The sequence below is a fragment of the Oreochromis aureus genome, linkage group 5 (genome assembly GCF_013358895.1).
Source record: "Oreochromis aureus strain Israel breed Guangdong linkage group 5, ZZ_aureus, whole genome shotgun sequence".
NCBI lineage: Eukaryota > Metazoa > Chordata > Actinopteri > Cichliformes > Cichlidae > Oreochromis > Oreochromis aureus.
This window is the reverse complement of record NC_052946.1, coordinates 30,439,701-30,463,132: the sequence shown is the minus strand read 5'-3', so window position 1 is coordinate 30,463,132 and position 23,432 is coordinate 30,439,701. Positions and strand designations below refer to the sequence as shown.

At 39.1% G+C, this 23,432-nt stretch overlaps 2 protein-coding genes and 1 non-coding gene across 5 annotated transcripts in view; all 3 read right to left on the bottom strand.

The window, feature by feature from the left end:
* Positions 1 to 18,650, bottom strand: part of arhgef10la (Rho guanine nucleotide exchange factor (GEF) 10-like a) — a 114,029-nt gene extending 95,379 nt beyond the window's left edge. For all 3 annotated transcript variants that reach the window (XM_031733246.2, XM_031733249.2, XM_031733248.2), the window contains exons 1-3: positions 18,281 to 18,650; positions 3,914 to 4,210; positions 330 to 357 (exon numbers count right to left, since the gene is read on the bottom strand). In XM_031733246.2, the coding sequence (XP_031589106.1) occupies positions 330 to 357; positions 3,914 to 4,205 (320 nt within the window). In that variant the 5' untranslated portion in view covers positions 4,206 to 4,210; positions 18,281 to 18,650. The remainder of the gene's footprint in view (positions 1 to 329; positions 358 to 3,913; positions 4,211 to 18,280) is intronic.
* trnap-agg lies at positions 2,210 to 2,281 on the bottom strand. Its single transcript has one exon. It is a non-coding gene; the product is annotated as a tRNA-Pro (tRNA).
* A 1,773-nt stretch (positions 18,651 to 20,423) lies between the features above and the next one.
* Positions 20,424 to 23,432, bottom strand: part of chd5 (chromodomain helicase DNA binding protein 5) — a 37,018-nt gene continuing 34,009 nt past the window's right edge. Inside the window, exon 40 of the mRNA XM_039611845.1 lies at positions 20,424 to 23,245. Coding sequence (XP_039467779.1) covers positions 23,118 to 23,245 — 128 coding nt within the window. The 3' untranslated portion in view covers positions 20,424 to 23,117. The remainder of the gene's footprint in view (positions 23,246 to 23,432) is intronic.

Genomic DNA, 23,432 nt, shown 5'->3' with positions numbered 1-23,432 from the left:
ATTTACATTACTACATTATGAATTATAGATGAGGCTAATCCTAATATACTGTATGCATCATTGTGAGTCAGGCAATCCTGTGATTTCCCTCTAGAACTGTATCAGCAGAAGCACTTCATACTTGACATCACCTCTTGTCATTATCTGTGACGTGTCATCTGGCATCTAAATGTTATAACGTCACAGTATCTCCGACTCAATGTCATGTTTGGATGAAGTGCAAGCATGACATAATCGCAGGCGTAATGACATAATAGTGATGAGTTTATTTTCTCCACCACCCCTTAGTGATTTTCCCCATGGTCTGATCATAATTGAAGGCAACTTACCAGTTGGGTGACTCAGTAACTGGAACATCTGTCAAAAAGAGCAAAACAGCAAGCATGAGGCAAATTATTCCAAAGAAAATGAAGCACATATGTAAAAACTTTAAAATGAAACTTTACCACATGATAAAAAGACATTTTGTGACTCTGGTGTATTTATTATTTATTTACTACTCATATGCAGAAATTTTCATAAACTAACTTTGTGTTTAGAATTTAAATAAACTCATGAGTATTACTAAAAGTGAAGCAATATGTGTATAAACCACAGCTAAAAGATTTGCTTGATTGTAATGTATTCTGATGGCATACGTTCTGTACAAAAAAAAAGGTGATCTTAGTCAAAGGCTATGATCAGTCTCCTTTGGCACCTTTCACAAAAGCTTGAGTCATCTAAGTGAGGGAAGAATCTACATTTTAGCTGCTCTCAGCCCTCGATTACATAAGACCTCCACTACACACTATTATCGACACCCAGAATTCCCCTACGCATCTCACAGCCCACTTAACGGATTACCACACATACTTGCTAAAAAAGCTTTTTAATTAAGGACTAATCACTCCACTTTGTCCAACAGAACTTCTCCAAGACCTAAATCTCCCTCTTTATCTGAGCATGTAATTACCAGGGCCTATTTGGCAACATTAGCCAGGTAGTAAATATATCATACTTATATCTACATAAGTTCATCCAATTAAGAGGAAAGTTAACTCTGCTCTCTAACGCCTGTCTGCTTCGGGCAACAATTAAATCCTTTTAAGGAAAGATTAAAGCCACAAGCAACTGGTTGAAGTCAATGAGACTCTGTCTGGCTACAGAAAACAGATCAGATCACATTAAGTAATGAAAAATCACATTTACATCTCAGCTTACCTGAGATGAGCTATTAGGCAGTAGCATAGTAGGTAGCAGTTCAGCGTTATGCCCAGGGGCAGTTTAATGGAAGTTGCGTAATATAACAGGGCTGGAGCGTGTGGGTTTCACAGGTGAAAAATATCAGAACACTTCACTTTTGTGGATAAGAAAGCTCCATTTTATTCCATTTGTACTTTCAGTGTACTTTTAATAGTCTTTTGTAACCAGAATAGGTATCATTTTGATGACTCGAAACCCCTGTACAGCCAACCACACAGACATTTTCACTTATACTGCTGACTTTATTCTATTTCATACTTCTACCTCACTACATTTGATAGACATTTATTTGCTTTTTAGACCAAAAGACAGGAGGATGTAACACTGAGTGCAAAGCTTTGGATGCTTATTAAAAACGTTTTATAAATTATACAGTATTTCCACATCTGGAAGTTTTTACATGAGTAATCATAATCCATCCACCCATCCATTCATTCTCTTCTGCTTATCTAATTCAGGGTCATGGAGGGTCATGTGCCTACCCCAGCAGTATTGTAATCTAGTACTAAGAAAACATAACAATGAAAACAGACTAAGTATTGTTATGAAGGTGGTAAATCCATGATGTAGGTTACACAGTCATCATGTTTGCAAAAGATTCTTGGGAGAAGCCAGGAGGAGAAACACCCAGCCTCAGGGCGCAGATATTACACCAGATGCCCATCCCGAGGAAGGGGAAAAAAAAGTCTGTGCCAAATCACACATGTGATCCATGTCCTGTCATAACCCCTTGGGAAACAAAGGGGCAGCTGAAAGTACCTACCGACTCTGTGTAATTCACTGAAGTCCTTAATGTTAATAATAGCAAAACAGCAAGCATGAGGCAAATTATTCCAAAGAAAATGAAGCACATATGTACAGAAATAGCACTGTAAGATAAATATGCACAAATAACCACTGCATGCTGAAAGAGAAGCTCTCTTCACCTATACTGGTGATTCTTACTATTAAAAATGAAACACACCTAGGGCTCGTCCGGGATTTGAACCCGGGACCTCTCGCACCCTAAGCGAGAATCATACCCCTAGACCAACGAGCCACGTGGGTCACATTGCTGCTCAGGCTAGAGGTGTTCACAGACTGCTCTGGGTGTCGTGTTACGTGTTTACGGGATACAATGTATAGAAAAGTAGCTATACGTCTAAGAAACAGCATTGCCCATCTCTTACCGCGACAGTCCTTCACTACCTTAAAAGCCGATCACCGCAAACGGCTGTCCTTGAACTAGTTTATGCGGCTGCCCAGTGCTGAGTTTGAGTAACGTCATATCTAACTATGCCAGCTAGTTTCGTCAGGACATGGATTAGATTATTATATTTTTGTCGATGCCTACACGAGTAAATTACTTATTTCTGATATTTCGGTTCATATCCGTTTGTTTACCTGTGTCCATTGTTACGACCCGGCTCAAAAGCCGCAACATAAAAAAGGAGACGAATACCAGAGGCCATTGAGGTACTGTACCTCAATGGCTAGCCTTACCGCGTGCCCAATAAAGCTGTTGATGCAGGGTTGTACATAGATGGAAAGACAGTTCGCAAAAAGCAAAAAACAAGGAATGTAACTTCCGTAAAGAACAAGTTAACAGCTACCCACACGATCGCCGCCCGAAGTTACCTTGCGGTAGCTCGTTGCTGTGAATGCAATCATATACTGTTATTATGCAAAGGTGGATTGTGTCTGCAGGCTGCTGTTGCTCTGTGACAAGCGTCGGCATGTTGGCTGGCGGTTTGTTAACATTGAGGAGTGCCAAACATGCGGCCCAAGGCCACAACTTGGGTCCACTTTGGATGGCTAGCATTACGTTTTAATAAAATGAATATCTTCATCTTTTGTGGTGACGCCAGCATTGCTGTGCAGGTGTGAAAATGTCTGGAAAATTATAAGTAATTCTAGATCTAGACGAGTTGTTTGAAGCACAAAGACTGATTGTCAGTTTTTGTGCCTCTCCACTGTGAGGCTTACATTGTACCGCACTGCAGTAGGCTCTCAGGCTGTTCATCATCTGTTTTGTAAATGGAAACTGCCTTAAATCAGAAGATAATTTTACAGGAAATAGCCTAATACTTTCAGATGCCTGGGGAATTTTTAAGTGAGCTGCGCAAGAGCTGCCTTTCACTTGGTTTTTTAATAAAATCCTCTTCTTAAATTAAAAAAAAATGGAAGGAAGAAAGGCATTTCTGAAGGTTATTTTTCTTAATATATGGTATTGCACAATCATTTCAATTGAGACCGACTTGGACTGTATGTAGTCCATCAGCCAAAGTGAGTATGAAATCCCATGGTCTTTTATCTGTTTGATGTGTGGCTTTGATATGTTTGATAGAGTTAAGTTTTGTAGTGGAAGATAAAAAGGAGTAAATGGGTGGTCTTAAAAGGATTTCAAAGGGACTATCTGTTTCAGTTCAAACATAAAATTGGCAAATCCCTTGACATTTAAAATTATCTAAAAAATAAATAAATTTTACTATAAATAACTGTTTAAAGAAGATTGCTGACTTTTCTCCTTAAAAATATAATAACTATAATCGCACAGCCCCCAGTGTACACATTAGATTGGCCAATCACTTATGCTGTTTTGTAGAATTTATTTATTATTTTACAAAATATGTAACTAAGAAGCCACATGAGCATTTGCCTGATACCCCTTTTACTTCTGTACACTAGTTACCTGTGGTAGAAACTGAAGCTGGATCCTTGGTGGCAACGCTGTCTGGCCCAGCAGAAGGTGAAGCTGTAGGAAGCCGTGTGCTGTCAGTAAATGTTTGTGAGATGCTGCCTGATGTCACGTTGTCTTCATGCTTTGATGCTTGGACAGGTTTGACACAGTCTATGATCGTCTTACTGTCTTCCTGAAGTTTATCCTCATCTGTACTGTCATCAAACTCAAACTCTTCTCCTTGCTCCTCGTCATCATCCTCTCCATCCTGTTTTAGCAGTTGCTGAGACACCACAGTAGACATAATCGCTGAAAAAGAGTGAAACGTCTAGTGTAAATGGTTTTGTTTATAACATTTTCATAACAGATAATAACTTGGAGAACAAAACAAGAAAAAGTATTGTGTCCACGTAATCAAAAAAGATCTCAGCATTGAAAAAGATAAGGTTACTTGACGCACTGAATGACAGGGTAATACTACACTCCAAGTAGAAAGCAGAGAAAAGGTGGTGGTTATATTATCCCAAGTCTAATAATAAGCTGCTCCATCACAAAACATTGTGCAGACATTAAATATGTTGTTTTAACTCCCATAACTGCACTTTTAATACCAGGATCAAGGCAAAAAGGTAAATAAGCTCGAAGACTGGAATGTCGTCTTAACTTTGCAAACATACCAAAGCTGCTTAACAGCCACAAAGAAGTAGGAGATAAAGATTTGTATTTTACTAAACAACACCAAACTGGAAAAAATGAACTTTTAACCTTGCAGTGTGTTCAGAACAAAAGGATGAACAGTGGACTTTTTTTTTGTAGAAATAACATTCATGTACACTTTTTTAAATACTGAGGAAATTAAGGCATTCACACAACAGATAACTGTATTATGGATGCATAGAGAACACTGTAAGAAGAAGCTGAATTCATCTTGTCTTCTCAATAAACACATTATGATTTTAGAATCTTTCACACAGGTACACATAATAAAGGCCATTTCATTGTGATTTTGCAATCGTACTTTCAAAATTCTGTTTTATTTTGTTGTTTTATAATTTCTATCACACACATTCCCACAAGGTACTAAATTGCTCCACACAATTATTAAATATGTTGTACTTACTCCATTTCGGCCCATTTTAGTGTACCACTCCTGAACCCAGCATCTGCTTTGCATTTCGATTAGCACCAAACTGCTTCCAGTCCGGGAACATTGTTGGGATTAGGGGGGCAGTTTGTCAGACTGCTTTGGGAAAATGACAGCACGGAGCGGAGGCAGCTAAACATGGGATGGCTGCACGGGAACACAGCCATGAAACATGTTGCTTGAGGATTGTAAAAATCATTGTGAGCAATTTTGTTTGACCTGGATACAAGGATAATGTCTGTTATGGCTCTCATTAGCTTTTACTGCTTGCTGACAGCTCAATTTGGATGATGTTTATTTGTGCTGTGCTTCTGGTTTAGTGATGGCTTTCAATCCTAAAGCAAATGTGTTTGAAGAGTAGCTTCATTAGTTTTCATTTTAATCTTGAAACACCAATAACATACCAACATGGGTAATTAAAATAACACAAAACTAGGGTTGCAAACTCCCAACAAAAAAAAAATAGGGAACCACCCCCACCCTCCACCTCATGATGCTTAATCAACGTAATCAACTTTAATTTGATGCAGTGTGAAAAAAAACAGAATTAAATTATTTTTCAAGAATAATTAAATAGATTCAACATCTTTCTTCAACTTGCAGACTGCACAGACGGTTTCCCAAAGGAAAAAGTACTATAGCTTATTAGGGTATATTAGACTTAACAGTTACTATATACAGTAATGGACTTTCATACATTTTACATCAGGTAATTAAAATAACACAAAAATAACTGTTTTTGTGCACGATACCACTTTTTTATGTCCGAATTATAGTGTTTTTTTTTAATCAATAAAACTGTTTTTAATATCTTGCTGCATTTTGTATAAGTTCATACTTTCTTTCTTTCTTCTGTCCATTTTCCTTTTCGGGTAATTAAAATAACACAAAATAACTGAATGTGTTTTTACCAGCCGTCAACATAGTTGGTGTTTTTCTAACAATTATAGTTCACTCTTTTCAGCACGCTGGTTTCCTCTTTCTGGTGCAAAGTGGGCCAAAAAAACAAGAGAGAAAAAAATTGCTTCATGGGAACACATTGGATATTCTGCAGAGGAGAGAGAGAGAGAGAGGCAGTGCAGACTAACTACAAACATTCAGAGATGAACTACACACTTGCTTTATCATGTTGATTCATCTGACTTACCTCATGTTAGTGTTAGGTAAAGTTAAGCATGCATTTTTGCAGAGATTGGAAATGGTGATTTTTGAAGTGTTTTTTAAGGAACACAAGGGCTGATTCAAGTCCCCAAAACTTAACAGTAGTTTTAGGAAAATGTTGGAATATTGCTAACATTTGTGGGTATTTAAATTAACAAAAAACAGAACAATTTAAAAGAGCACAAGCCTTTCCTCAGAAACTGGTTCTCTGCTTGTTAACAACTGCATGCCAACACAGCCTTTGACCTCTTTCACAACCTCTGTACCACATACACAGTTTCTCCATTCGGCCCACTCCCTGGTCAACTCAACAATGACTCTTTTGTGGATGAAAAAACTTCTGTTCTGTCCTCGAAAAGCATTGTTTCTACATTCGTCACTGCGGTGAGGTACTGATTAATTCACTAGACATTTGGATTGTGGCTGTGTAACCTATCACTGCATCTCTTTGTAAAAGAAAGGAGGATTTTTTTTAAGGAAAGAAGTAGCAGGAATGCATGAATGTTTCAATAGGGTTTATGCAATATCACAGTATTGCATTATGCTGGTGTATTTAGAAATCCCTTTTAAAAACATTTTTTTTTAAAAAAGACCCTCCACTTTCTTAAACTGATACTGCATTGCATGACCTGCATTAAGGTCACGTAACGTACATTCCTACATGAAAATGCCACCTGAGGGATGGTGGTGGAACATTTAACCGAGCCTAGCTACCTGTTGAAATGTGAGACTGTGAGAATTAAAGTGTACCTAATAAAATTTGTGGGGGGTATTCTGAGTGATAAAGGTGAGCTAGCCAACACAGATACTGCTTTGTGGACTATTTTAGAAAGCTGCGACTAAAGAGAGTAAAACCTCAAACTGGTTCTCCATTCAGCTCACTGGTGTGCAATAACATGCTGGAATGGGTCTTCAAGCAAAAGAAAGCAGACGTGTCCTGAACTACCAGTGTCATTATCAGTTAAATACAAATTTACATTTTGAGTAATGAGCTATTCTAAAAGTAACAAAATAATCACAGGGAGAGAGAAAGGAGACTTACACTGATAGTGTCACTTACATTCACACATGTACACTCGACCACCTCTGGAGGTTACACACAAATAAAAAAAATGCAAGCTGAAAAAAACATTTTAAAACTGCATCAGGAACCATTATGCAACCACACACATTTTCTCAAGGTGCAGAAGTCAGCTAATAAACGCACCACACACTGGAACAGTTGGGGTCACTGACTGTGAGCACAGAATCTCTTCAACACTTTTCCGTTTGTTTGACAATTTTTAAGTGAGATCATGCTTTAAAGCTACGGCTTCATGAGCTGATGGAATGACCTCTTATGAGAGGTACTTCCCAAAGTTTGAATTGCATACACTCATGTGCTCCAAAATCAGTGTCTTCCTAAGTTAAGCTAAGTGATAGCACTGAGCTACTATTACCCAAATAATGAACATGAGCTGGGTTGTTACTGCAATAACTTATTAGCAATGGTGTTTATCCTTTTCTTTATGAAACTGAATGTCTTAGTATTATTTACAGTTAAAAAAGTATATCAGCAGAATTCAGCTGAGTTGTCAACAGTGACCCTTTTGGAAAGGCTTGGACAGACCCCCCCATTATACTTGTCAGTATTCTTGTTTATAGCTATAATGGGGGAGGGGAACTGTTGGGGTACAGTGCCAGTGATTGACTGTAGCACTTGATAACACAATTAGTTTAACAAAGTAGCATATCTGGTGCCAGTTAGCCAAGTAGCAAAGTTCAATCATTTAGTCAGCCCACTGTTCATACCTTTCCTTCATACTGCTTCATTTTATTTATGTATTTATTTATTTAGGTGAATGTAAATTTCACCATCTTTATCATACACATGCCAGACTGAAATGTTAGTAGGGTAAAAACATAAATAGTGAAAAAATAAACATCAGCCAAGCTTAACACCAAGTTTATTGGAAAGTTTCTGCTGTCACGCTTCCACAGATAAAAGCCTTACTGGATGGAGAATCACTCTCATTTCTTCACTATAGACTTGGCCTGAGCCAACACATGAATGACAATGGAAATATTGATGTTTATGAATTATTTCAAGACAACAGGATAGCTGGTGGCTTAAACTAAGGTTCTGCTTGTGAATACTAATAGAAAACCGCAACCCAGAATCTTTCACTTGAAATAGCCCCCTCAGAATTAAAATGACAGGTATTCTGAACAAACTTTCTTTGAAAGAAAGCATTTGGACAAGCCATCAAAAAGATTCAAGCTTAGAAAAATAAAGAGCCCCAGGAGTGGTTCTGTGTGAAAGCTATTCTTGTGGGGAAAATGAGATACATCACAGAATAGAGATGAAACCAACTCCTACACACCCTGTCCCTGACCTACATAGGGCTCTGAAAACTCCCTCACTGTGTACCAAATGTGGTAATGAGAGGAGGGATGTATGCGTACAGGGAAAGTGGAATATTTGTGTCTTTTTTACGCTTAAACCTTGGTGTGCCAGGACACACATTTACAGAGTACCTTGTAGCTGAAACCTTGTCGTACTTTAAATGTGGCAGTTGTTGGATTTGCATATTTAGTATTGTTCTCGTCTGCATTTTATTTCCATTCAAAGTGTGCTGTCTTTGATTACTGAGTGAAATCTTGTGGGTCCTTGGCATCCAATTTGTGCTCCATGATTCCATCTCATCTCTCTATTGTAGTTTACTTAACAACTTAACAAAGCAGTAAGGGTGCGTAATTTTCTTTAAAAATGAAATTAAATCACAGAGTTTAAAGTTAGAAGAAAAAAACAACTGCTGGGCTTCATATTTAGTACTAGACCAAATACAGATAAACCTCACAGCCAACAGTCAGTGGCTGACTATATTGTATATATCTATAGACAAAAGCAAAGAACAGCAGCTGGTGATGACTGAATAAACAGCATTGGAAAGATGCAACAGAGAGTCACTGAGAGCACCACTACTTTAGGGTTTTCCTTTACAGAAAGTGGCACACAAACACTCAGCAGACAATGAGAGACTAGCAGACCATTGACAGGAACAAACAGTGCCAGGCAGAGATGATTCTGCCGCTGGCATTCCTTCCTTCTTCATCTTTTCTTCAGCATCCCGGTGGACTTCCTATCAGGAGATATAAATGTGACTTGGCCAATTTAGTAACTGCAAACAGTTCTTTGAGAACAAACGGAATATGTCTTTCTTTGGCTGTCAAAAGGCGTAACAATTTGAGTGGGAGGTTGTTCACAGACATTTGTGGATTTCATGGATTTGCTTACACATAGACTTGCCCTACCAAAGACTTTGAACCCAGAAGATAAGCCTTATTGGTTTATACTTTATGAATGATCACGAGAGATTCACAAGACGCCTGTGCCAAAGGCCATGTGCAATGCAATAACACACTGTAAGCACAATATGATAAGAGGGCTATCTTTACACATTTCTGATCGTTTATTCCTACTTTCTCCCAGATCTGCTGTCATGTTTTCACTGTTCAGACATATGGGGATATATTATTCATTCAAGAACCATTTTGGCCTTCACATGCCCTCTGCTGTACAGAGATTTGGTGGTAATGTCAGCTCACAACAGCACATTTGCTGGTGATGTCACATTAATCAAGGAAACAGTAGGACTAACTGCGACTTCCCCATATCCCATTTGTTTACACAGCACAATAGTGGGCAATACACGTGTGTCCCTTACTGTTCAAAGGCTGAAGAATATCCTGACTGTGTTGACCAGAAGTAGTTTTTTTTTTTTTACCAAAACATAATGTATGTTAAGTATAACATATCTGCAAAAATGTGTAAGACTAACTGACTGCTGTACCTGCATAGGCTTGAAATGGATTGTTGATTAATCCAAACTAGCCCAAATTACTATAGTATCTATGTTAATTCCCTTCTCTTTTATTTTCACCTGTTCTTTTGCAAAACCATTACTGATGATTTTACATGTAATCTGGGTGTCTCTGTATGCCTCGATTTACCTGTGAGGTTAACAATACATCACTAATTGGAGGATTTGACAGAAACATATGTAAGAAAGGTTAAGTTCAATAAGTCCTGCAGTCAGCCATTAGAAATGAATGAAAGCAATTACTCAAAGGTCTAGAGGAACATTTTAATCAATATGCTGTTATTCACCTTACAATTCAAATGTTAGAAAACAAAGGCCCAAAGACATTGCCTGTATCAAATGTTGATATATTTCTTCTGTATATATGCTAAAAAAAAGAAAAAAAAAAAAAAGAGTTTCACCCAAGATTTGTGAATTCCAATGAGCTGTGATCAGCTCATTCCTTAACAGGAGCCTGTTAAGGAATATTCAAAACCTGTTTTGTTCCAATATGCCAGTCAGATTTGGATAGGCCTGCTGAATTTCTGGTAAAGTTAAATAGGCTAAAGCAGTGGTTCCCAAATTTTTTTTGCCAGGCCCCCCTTTTTAAAAGAAAAATGTTCCCCCCCCACACAAACACATCCTCCAAACACACACACCCATATTTTGTTTACAAACTCCATTGCGGTTTATTTCACACCTCAAACATTTAGTAAACAATTAAGCAAATACAAGTAAACGGCAATAAATTACAGGTAGTGATAAAATATACTACTAACTCTTTTACGCTACGTCCACACCTACACGGGTATTTTTGAAAACTCAGGTGTTTCTATGCGTTTGGGCTTTTCGTCAACACGTAAACGGCGTTGCGATTCACCGAAAACGGAGATTATTTAAAACTCCTTTTTTGCGTTTACGTGTGGAGGAGGAATACAGAGTTCGTCACGCAACGTCAAAGGTATGTGCCTCTTTTCACGTCACGCTGTGCGCCACGTTACTGTTTACATGAGATGAATTGCAGAATGGCAGATAGAGACAAAATACTGTTAATCTGACTATCTTCAGGTTTTACACGCTTACATATACACACGCAGTTACTGTCCCTCCATTTAGAAAGGCAGAGGCATCACGGTGTAATTATTTTAGGTGTAGTTGTTTTTTTTTCCTGTGTAATAATATTCAACATTGCTATCAATACATTTTTCAAAAAATGTCTCTCTGTGCAAAATAGGTTCAATAACAAAAACAGCTGTGGGATACTGTTTGTCCGTGATTTGAACCGGGGGAACAAATTACGGCAGGATCAGCCTGATATTATTTGTATCCCACCGTAACTTTACTGCATAAAGAGCTAACATGTCCAAAATGTCAGGAGTAGTTAGTTATTACAAGAAGTGTTTGTGAACTAAAAATCAAGAATGTGGGATACTGTTTGTCCGTGATTTGGAGAGCCCAGCGCTGCTCCCGACGCAGGGAAACTAGTTTTGCAGGGGAGACCTACCTTGGCACTTGTGCAGGTGAAGCCAAAGGGAAGATATGCTTCATCATATTTTCCTGTCTTTGGCTTGGAAGGAAGTTGGTTTGGAAACATATTTGGCGATGCTTCATCTCCTGCTTTGCGTTTGTGTGGGAGCCCCGTCAAAAACCTGTCCATTAGCAGTGTCCAAGCGCTCTTTTTTTTTTTTTTTTTCCTTTTCATACCCTGCCCCCCCTGCAATGGCTCTGCGCCCCCCCTAGGGGGCGGGCCCCACACTTTGGGAACCTCTGGGCTAAAGGATCTTAAAAAGCAACCCATTACGCCATGATGGGTTGCAGAATCATTTCTAAGGCTTTGGGCCACCAGCAATCCACAGTGAGTGAGCCTGAAAACCTGCAGTGAACCTTGCCAAGAGTGCCTGGCCTACCAAAAATACTCCAAGAGCACAGCGACGACTCAACCAGGAGGCCATAAAAGAACCCAGAACAACAAAGAACTGCAGGCCTCACTGGCTTCAGTTAACATTAGTGTTCACGATTCAACAATAAGAAATAGACTGGGCAAAAATGGCATGCGTGGGAGAGTTGAGAGTGGGAGAGATGAAAACACTCCTGTAAATGGTAAATGGCCTGTATTTGTATAGTGCTTTACTTAGTCCCTATGGACCCCAAAGCGCTTTACACTACATTCAGTCATCCACCCATTCACACACTGATGATGGCAAGCTACATTGTAGCCACAGCTGCCCTGTGGCGCACTGACAGAGGCGAGGCTGCCGGACACTGGCGCCACCGGGCCCTCCGACCACCACCAGTAGGCAACGGGTGAAGTGGCTTGCCCAAGGACACAACGACCAAGACTGTTGGAGCCAGTCGGAACCAAAAAGAACACAAAGGCTCGTCTCACCTTTGCCAAACAACATCTCGATGATCCCCACAACTTTGGGGAAAATATTACTGATGAAAGAAAAGTGGAACTTTTTGAAAGGACTGCGTCTCGTTACATCTGGTATAAAACTAAAAGAGCATTTCATAAAAAGAACATCACACCACAACAAACATGATGGTAGTGTGATTGTCTGGGGTTGATTTGCTGCTTTATGACGTTGATGACTTGGGATCAAAAATTCTCTGCTCTACCATGAAATCCTGAAGGAGAATCTCCGGCCATCAGTTCATGCCCTAGAGTTCAAGCGCGTTTGGGCTATGCAACAGGACAATGATATGAAACACACCAGTAAGTAAACCTCTGAACTGCTTTAAAAATGGTTTTGGAGTTGCCTAGTCAAAGTCCAGATTAAAATCTAATTGAGATGTTTTAGCACGACCTTAAACAGGTCATTCACATTCAAAAACCCTCCAGTGTGGCTGAATTAAATCAATTCTGTAAAGAAGAGTGGGCCAAAATTCCTCTGCAGTGATGTGAAAGACTCATGGCCAATTATTGCTAACACTTGATTGCAAGGGTGTCGCAATCATTTATTCGGTTTAAGGGGCAGTTGCTTTTTCACATGGGGCCAGTTACTTTTGGATAGCTTTTCTCCCATAGTAAATGAAATCAGTGTTTATAAACTGGGTTTTGTATTATCTTTGTTTTTTGTTTGTCTAAAAGTTTGTTTGATGATCTGAAGCATGTAAGTATGACAAATATGCAAAAACTAATAAGAAACCAGGAAGAAGGTTTTTTGCGTTTTTAGGTTCAACGTCTCCAATGTCTACTGCATATAATCATTAAAAAAGTCACCCCCTTAGATTTTTCAGAGACATGCCTGAAAAATCATAACATTCATCACAAGTGTTTCTAAATATCAAAGTTGTCTGATACATAAAGGGGAATTCTCCAGTAACATCAAATACTCAACAAAAATCCCTGTGTGAAGTGCTATTATGAGCTTGTATGATGTATGCTGTAAGTGTTTTATTGATTTGCTCTTTGTCCACATAAAAGATAGTACAGACTAATACTGGAGCATCCAAATATAGTGGGAATATTTCCCTGTTCCCAATAAAAACTCCTGAATGGCTTTCCTCTGAGTTCCAAGTAGATGTCAGTCTCTTCTATCTGATCTTGCTCCAGGCTAGAGCGTAACAATAAAAACAGCAACTGGGACCACAGAACAACAATAGTTACAAGAACTACACTTAGGTAAATCTAAAATGTCTTATGTAAACAATCTCAGACAATTCAGTTTTTGATATGTGCAGTGACTTTCTTAGATTTCTGCAGTCTGCTGTTGCCTTTAGCATTAGATTTGACATTGTGTTTGTTTGATGTTCGCTATTGTGCACTTTAAAGTAACAAGGCAAACTTTCATTGTCAGTGCCAAACAGGGGTGGCTGCTCTTTTGATGTGCCAGTCAAATCAGAGATCATGGTACATATGAAAATGTGCTCCCAAATGAAAGAATGTCTTTGGTTTTCTTACGAAATCTCAAGAAGTTCTTTTAATAATAGTTCAATTAAACCTTCCTGCAATTCCATTAAACATGTCATTTAATTGAAATCTTAGTTTCATAAAATCTGAAAGAGGCTAGTCAATACTACAGAGGTCAGGGTGCCCTAAGCTTTAGTTCCTAGTGTTTCTTACGTTCCAAAATCAGATTTCTATACTTGCATAACTTAGCAGTATCAGACAGGTTGGCACATTTGTGCAGAAACAACATAGAAGATTTTTAAAAAGTGTAAATAGTGAGAGGCTGAAGATGAAAATAGTTTATGGGGTGAAAAGTATAGGTGCATACCTATGTTTGGAACAGGACACCAAGTTAATTATTTTTCTCAAATTTGATGTTTTGGCTTTTTTGTCAGTACCGTCAGCAGTTCCACATACATGAGTATCTATAACATAGTTCACAGAGTACATAAAGAGACTTCAAAATACCACATTGCTGCTGAATTGCTAAATTAAAGAACACAGTTGTTTTCGCACAATTACATCAGTCAAATCAAGTAAAAAAAATCTATTTTCCAGTTCAGCTCACTGATTGAGCAGGCGACCATGTGCCATATGGCTGAAATGCAGCATCCTGGGTTCAAGTCTTACCCACGGCCCTTTGCTGCTCATCTTCCCCTACTCTCACCTCCTTTCCTGTCTACTCCACACTGCAAATAAATGCAAAACTCCCCCCTTAAAAAAATCCACTTTGAAACCAAAGGGGAAAAAGGCAGTCCTTAAAACCCAAAGATCCTGTATGAGAATTATCATATTCCAAAAGACATTTTCTGTAGTGTAAAGGTTATATAGAATTATATTTCTGACTGAAACTACTAATCAAAAATTCCAACATTATAAAGGCATACAAAGTGTCAGACCTTGAAAACCCTACCTTAATTTAACCAACACTGGTTGTTTGTCAATGCTTTATGTCAGTACTTTTTAAACTTCACATTTCCTTTCATAGTTCCTGAAGCAAAAACAAGATAAAAAGATATTCCCACACTAAGAGAACTTTTGAGTGAGTGCCAGCATTATGTTTGTTTTAACACTCACTGTGACCGATGAAGGTTAGTTTATCAAAAGAAGAGACTGTTATTGCTAATTAATAAACATAGTCAATTTCACTGAATTTCAAACAAATGTTTCCTTATGGCTCAAAAATGTAATTTCACTTCTATTCTATCCTATTTATATGATGCCAAATCATAACAATAGTTGCCTCAAGGCACTTAATATTGCAAGGTAAAGACACTTCAATAACACAGAAAAAACCCCAACAATTAGATGACCCCCTATGAACAAAGCTGGCAAGAGCCTGAGCCAATTGCAGCATAACTAAAGGAGGATTCGGGGTCACCCGATCCAACTACAGTTAGGTCTATAAATATTTGGGAGGAGACAACTTTTTTTTTCAAATTTTGGTGACAGTGAGAAGAAAAAACTCCCTTTTAACACAAAGTAACCTTTGGCAGAACCAGCCACAGGGAGGGACAGCTATCTGCCACAACCGGTTGGGGCTGAGGGGAGGAAGACTGGACAAAGGCCAGACTGTGGAAGTGAGCCTGAGTTTAACAACTAATGATTAAATGCATAAACACAGAGTTATGCAGCTCAAAGTAACAGGGCAAACTTTCATTGTCAGAGTGTATAAACACAGAAAGTGAAAAGAGGTGAATGAAGAACAAAGACCCAGGGCATCATGGGAAGCTGCCAACAGCCTGAGCCAATTGCGGCATAACTAAGGAAGGATTCAGGGTCACCTGATCCAACTACAATTGGGTCTATAAATATTTGGGCAGAGACAACTTTTTTTTTCTAATTTTGGTTCTGTACATTATCACAATTAATTTTAAATGACAACTCAGATATAGCTGAAATGCAGACTTTCAGCTTTAATTTAGTGGGTTGAACAAAAAGATTGCATAAAAATATAAGCAACTCAAGCATTTTTAACACAACCCCTTCATTTCAGGGGCTCAAAAGTACTTGGAGGAATTTGCTGTCTATTTGTAAGCCTTTCTGTCCAAAGTTTAGTCTCCAACAAGAGAAATGGATGCTCATTAAGATCAGATGACTGACTTGGCCATTCAAGAATATTCCAGTTCTTTGCTTAAATAAACTCCTGGGTTGCTTTGGCTGTATGCTTTGGGTCATTGTCCATCTGTATAATGAAACACCGCCCAATCATTTTGACTGCATTTTTCTGGAGTTTAGTGTTGTTCACTTGGTTGGCTGTTGTGAAGGGATTTTGCTTCATCATGGAAATGATTCTGCGATCATCCACCACTGCTGTCTTCCGTGGACGTTCGAGTCTTTTTGCATTGCTGAGTACACCAGTGCTTGCTTTCTTTCTTAGGATGTACAAAACTGATTTTGCCACTCCTTTGTAGCAGTTTCTCAGATGGGTTTTTTTCCGTTTCTGTTTTTCTGTCCGTTAGCAGCTTAAGAAAAGCTTGTTTCACCTGCACGGAGAGCTACTTTGACCGCATGTTGTCTGTTTACAGCAAAATCTACCAGATGCAAGTGCCACACCTCAAATCAACTCCAGGCCCTTTATCTGTTCAATTGACAATGACATAACGAAGGAATTGCCCACACTGCCTTTTGGGTCCAGTTACTTTTGGTGCCTTTAAAAAGAGGGTGGCACATGTTAAGGAGCCGAAACTCCTAAACCCCTCAATTTGAATGTGGATACCCTCAAATAAAAGCTGAGTCTACACATTATGTCCATTATATAACTATAACTGGAATATGTTTCAGTAAACAGGTAAAAATTAAACTTTTGTCAGTGTCCAAATATATATGGACCTAACTGTACTTTATTAAAAAAGTAGAGATGGTGTCTGTAAACCCATTCACTTGTAATTCAGAATATGCCATGATGGACCTGAACAGCTTGCCAGTACATTAAAAGGGCTAACACAGAGGGACAACTAACCATTCACACTCACATTCAGAAAAATAGCCAGTTTAGAATCACCAACTAACCTACTAAACATGTCGTTGGCGATTAGGCTAATGAAATCCTTCAGTTTTTCAATCTAAACTCAGGTACTGCACAATAGGTGAAGATTATTTGTTACCAGTTTTGTTAAGTTGACTTGGCCTTAGAATTTGTTATCAAAAAGGGCTAACAGGAAATAAGATAAGACATGTTTGGGTAACATGACATTACTGTGACTACAAAATACTGCAGATAAGCTTCTACATCCAAACAGTTCTGAATGTGTTCTACTAGTTAATTATCTAATTCTTGACTACATCCCAGGGGAATGTAGTCAGTGTGTGATACAGTACACCGGTAAACATTTGGGAGGCGTGTACCCACTATCAAATGGCTTATTGTTAAGTTCAGTCTCAAGGCCTTACATGTGTACACTGTGTGAGTGCATGTGTGCAAGTTTCATGGGTGAATGTTTGGCAAAATGAAGAGGGTGTCCACTGATAGTAAAGTCTTTGTGGTAATTTAAAGACATGCATGAATGGATTCCTAATGTCTGTTGGAAGTGCTGGACTGTGACTAAGGAGAAAAAAATCTGATACAGTGAGCCCATAGAGTTTCTTTAAAAAAAAAAAATGCGTTGGACATCCGGCCAGTGAAGCAGAAACAGAGCCCTAGCACAAAATGCAAATTACTTGGTCAGAGGTCCCTTAGGCCCCCCAACTCCAACCCTCCACCCTCCTGTGTCCCCTTTCTATTCTGCTGAGAGTATAGAGGCAGTGTGAAATCCATCCTAGAAGGGGCCATTGTACGCCGGGAAGCAACCGTCAAACTGGAATGGTTTAGGCCGGGATCAGGCCAGGGAATCTCTTTTATAGCTGAAGGCAGTGGAGAAGTGTGCTAAAAAACCCAGCCAGTAGGTGTTTTGGGTCTAGGTTGAGCCACCAATCCCTCTCTCATCCTTCCTGGTGTCTGTCTCTGAAATTGCTATCATAACAAGGCCTCATCCTCTGTATCCCTGCTGGCTATTTGAGGCAGGCTCAGGTTTAATCGTCCATGATGGTGTGTACTCTGCCAAAGGGCCACACGGGTATCTACCATTCCCATCCTTTGCTCTTCTCCTCCACATTTTCTTGTCCATTCAGCTGCCCTTCTAAGTGCCGGACTGAGAGACAGAGAGGCACAAACCAGCACACCCACCCCCAACTCCACTCCATCAATAGCCCTCTTGGACAAAGCTGCTGTCTTTGCAACATGCTAACCATGCTGAGAGTGGGGAGTGAGAAGGAGAAGAGACAGATTAAAATGATAAAAAAAAAAAAATAAGACAAGGAAAGGGAGAACCTATTTGGAACACAACAAATATGCCTCTCACCTCCTTGTCCTCAGTAGTGTGTCCTCCGAGAAGCTTCAGGCACTCCCTGATGACCCTTTAATCCTGGTAGCTTCCCATAAACTCTCAGCTTTTACCACAGCTCCAGCACACTCATCTTTATAGTCTCCTCTGAGGGCTGCAAGTGGCTGAACACAGATTGGAATTCTCCTGTCCTGTTTACTTTCCCACAACTTCTCCCCTGCACCGTGTGTACAGTTCCAGATGAGGTAACCTTCTTTGCTCCCTCCCCTTTTTCGCTGCCTCTCTTGGCTGCCTGGTTCGGTTCCTCCCTCTGTCTCCCCTCTCGTTTTTTTATTGCCCCCACCCGCCACCCCTCAGCTCATCCAGTTTCATTTTGTCCTTTCTTTGGTTTTTCTCCCTCCTCCCACTCTCCAGACCCCTGCTGCTGTCCAGACAGCGGCACAAAGCGGGGTGAGGGTTCTCAGTCACAACTGACCAATAGCAGATTGACAAAGGCAAGCATGCAGCCAATGAAATGCCTAGCGGATGATATTTCCACCAATCAGGGGCGAGATTCAGACAAAAAGGGGTTGGACTGGAGGAATTAGGGGCAACGCTATCTCACAGCACTTCCGTGTGGGATGAAGGTGTCTGTGCTAGGCAGCCGGTTGAATTAAAACAATAGATGAAAAAATACATTTGGTTCTCCAGCAAAGTAATTCTTAATACTATAATCCTTGTGTTCCCCCCACACCACACACAGCCTGTGTGTTTTAGGTGCGTTTATATAAAAGCTTTAATACGGACTTTAAAGAAGCAATTTATTATCTGAGTGGAAGATAAATGTATATACTTTCTTATTTATTATTATTTTTGTTTAAGTTAGACACATTGAGAGGATGGGAAATAATCCCTTGCATTCTAAAAAACAAAAATATGGACTTATTTTAATAGCAATTTTTATATAGGTTTGTTTTAAAGCTAGACATTTTGATACACAACTTTTGACATTATGAGACAGAGATGCACTCAGAGAATCCTGAACTGAAATCTGTGGGTAACGGGAAATCACACAAAAACCAAAAAACTTTTCTTTTTTTCTTTTTAAATCACATTTGACTGACGATTCCATACATGCACATTTTATGTCTTGGTGACCACAGACCAAATTACATGCAATTTAGGGTAACTGGTTATTCTAAATCAGCCACAGAGAGTGTGTCATCTGTCTGTGCTAGCCCTGTCATGTTTTGGCAATGTGTCCAGGATGCACTACAGTGAATATCTGAAACAACATGGGGAACTGGTGAGTTAGTATCACAATGGAAGCATCTTGGGACCATGTTAACCACAAACTATCAGCATTCATAAATAAAGGTACTCAATTTGAATTGGACCAGGGTGATCAAACTCCCTTAAGTTCAATGACCCAGTTTGATTTTAAGTAAGCTTACTATAATGACAAGAAATACAGGTAAACACCCATTTAATTTAATAAGTGTGATGGCAAGCCACATATGGTAAGCTCCACACCTCACCACCAGTTGATTCACTTTAGTTTATGTTGCAGTCACTACTTTAATATATTCTACTTACTGTCCAATATTGTTTCTTTATTAAATTTATTTATTTTTCCATCACACCTTCCAATGTTTATATGGCGTGCACACATATTAACACTGCAAGGTCAAAGTTCTGTTTTGTTATATTAATACATCTTTCTTTGTCTGAGTTACCTGGGGTTTGGCTTCTCCTCCTGTCTGGCAAAAGGTGTGGCAAACTGCTGGGAGAGCTGGCCAGATTCGACCCTTTGGTGGGCCAGTTGCCTCTTGGACTCTGTGTTTAGCAGTCCTGTATCAGAATTTTACTATTTATTGTTACATTTATTCATTCACTTAGTATTTTTGGCTTTCTTTTTTTCATTCAGAGTACTTCAGTATTTCTATTTCTGACAATAATCACATTTGCAGTTCTGCAAGCTCATGCACACTGCAACATGTGCTAGAAGTCGCTGTATATGAACACAATGTAATGTGTGAGGAGAAGTGTAGACAAATGTCATTCGCTTTGATTATGAAATCCTCAGCTCAGTTATTTATCTGCATGCTTCTTCAGCTGTTTCCAGACTGAGTACAGGGCAAGAACTGACCAGAAAATATTCTGTTGTTCAGAAGATTTATTAAAACACATTGAACAAATACACAGAATACAAATAAAAAGATGACAATTCACTTTTTCATTCAACTGCTATACAGCACAAATATCAGTACCATAACACTGCTTGGCGCTCATTGTCTGTAAATGCCTGATATACCACCACCTCCCAAAAGTGAACCATCAAACGCTTCACATGCTGTGCATTCACTGCAACAAAGGTGCCTTTTAACAGGGTCTTTTGGTAGCTTTTGAAGCCACGTTAATAAGCATGTGCATACATTGTTAACATATTGGTAATATTAGACTGAAGCCTTTTTAACAGACATTACATTCATACTGACTTCAGTTTGATTGCATTTCAGTGAAGTATTTCGACGTATGTTTTTCGACGTCATCTCATGGTCACAGCTCCAGAGGAAAAAGACAAGTTTTTGATTGATGAGCACATACAGTGCACATAGCAGTTCTATGGCAACACCATCCAGTAAACATTCATCTTTTTCAGTTTAATACAAAAATCTATATGACATGGACTTATCTCTGAAAAATCTTTCAATTTCAACAAGTATTTACATGTTTCTGAGGTTCTGTCTGTCAACCATCCATGTCATGGTCAAGTAGTTGCTGGCATGAACAAAAACGGTAACGAAAACAGCATCGATTCACACTAAAAAAGCGTAGTGCACTCAAGATTAGTCTCATGATGCTTTCCAAATTGTAATGTTTTGAATTTGACTTTTAAGTCAAAGCATTTCGAGAAACGATGAGTGCGATACAAGCTGAAAAATGAAGAGGGAATCAGAAGAGAGCACCTAAGGACAACCATTTGAACTGGCAAAAAACAGAGTAAGGATATACACTCACCATAAATCACTATTTCTTCACTTTAGATTAGTCAATAACAATTATCCTTTCAGCATTTTCAAATAGGTGCCGTGGCAATGGCATAATAATAATCATAATACAAACATATCTTTGGAAAAAGAAAAAAAAAAGATAGATTTGTACATTTAGTCCTAATATTTTTGCAGTGTGTTAATAGAAAATTAAATACGTGTGAATTTATAAAAAGACTGTTTTACCAGGTGCACAGTCACTTTAGCAGAAAACAGTAGATGGAATGAGTAGACATGTAGTAGCCTTATCACCAGGTAAAGCAATAAATGACCACGTACACTGTTACTAAGGAGGCTGGAAGTGACGACATCATCTAAAAGCAATGATGGTCCTTGAATGCTGATACACAGAGAATATTACTTCGAATGAAAAGCTTTGACTGTGACACCACAATTTACAGTCTTAACCTCTGCGGAGGAAATGCACTGCATCAAAGAACAAATCATTCTGGATCATATCCTTTAATGGCACCAAGTGACCAAAAACATTAGATTTAACCTCAACAAAAAGAGAAGCAAACAAAAGCGCAGTCTGCATCAAATGCTAAACTTGAGGTGACATTGCACCATAAGCACATGTGTTCTTATTTAGTCCTAACAATTAAAAGGGAACTGGGAAAGTCCCTGGGATATAAGAGGGATAAAACTCCACCCTCCATTCAGGACTCTAGTCTTGGTAACACTGAAGCCCTGTATGTGGATGTACCAGATGGGTCCCTGTTTACAATGAAGTCCCACCGGTCATGGCCCCAGGGTTAAGCTCTACAGCCACTACTAACATTCAAATATAGAAAGAATCACAAATATTGTACCATACACAGAAATACTCAGTCTTCTCTAAAATGCATTAAAAATCATTCTTGCCACTCCCAAAGTTTTCTCTCACTTGATTTTCATGTACAACACTAAGCCAGGCTTCTGATTTCATCCATGTATGTTTACATGTGTTCACTATCATTAGACATATGTGAGGTAAAATAAACAGCAGTCTCTCAGTATATACAGTACAAGAGGCCAATGTTCCCAGGTACTGCAGTCAAGTCTCCCTGCAGGTTTAGCAGAAATTACTTTCTTAAGATTACCAGCAGGTGGCAGTCTTTAGAGGATTCTCCGAAAGCCTGTGTCCAGCTACTGCATACATGTTAATAGTTCTCGATGCTTTCAAATCAATATTTTCTTCACAGGTTACAACATGAATGACAAAACACAAGTTTATTTAAAATAACAATACTGGCCTTCAAAAAGCAATCTCTTATCAAGCTATGACTGTAGGCATCCTCGATTCCTCCACTCTTCACAGGGGACAAGCTCCAGGGGGAGCACAGTCACAGTGTACAGTAAATAGGCAGATGAGTAAAAGCAACTGAGTGTATGCAGATGAAAAGAATTGAGGCTGGCGCAAATAAAACACACATTCCAGAATCAGAATGAGCCCCAATCAAGCGCGTCAGGAACTCAGTGCCACCAACTTGCTCGAGTCTTCCACTGTAGTGCAGAGCGAAAGAAAAAAAATCCTCTTTTCAAAGCTGCTCCATTTTCCTTCCTAATCCGCAGCTTTCCATCACAGGTAAACAAAAGCAAACATCTACTGAAATACTTCTATAGGATTCTTTAAAGATAAAAGTGCAATTGTTAAGATACATACGTCTGCATTAAAAAGTTAATTGCCTTATCCGTAGAGAGAAGAGAGCTTGACTTTTAGATCTGGAGTTAGGAAGGAGCGAGAGAACAAGGAGAGAGTGGCGTAAGAGTTGGTCAGTAGTCATCCATTGAGATTCCATCCCTGGGAGTTTCTGACCTGAGGTCAGTGTTACAGAGCTGGTCTAGTCCTCAATACAGATGACATCACTAGGTTTGCCTGATTTGAGGTCAGGCGTAGCCACGTCCCTCAAGGAGTCAAGTGACTTCTTGTCCAGATGGCTTGTAGGGGGTGGGGGGCCATTAGAGGAGACTGAAAAGAGAAGGGATCTTTAGTGCTTCACTCAAACATTATGAATGTGAATGTTTACATTTTTAAAGCACAATGAGAATTTTGCCAGATGGTATGAGACAGTTGTCTAAAGGCAAAACAAAGTCAGTAAATTCTAAATCTTTCTTTAAACCCCCCCCCAAAATTAGCTCTATGACAAATTAAAGCT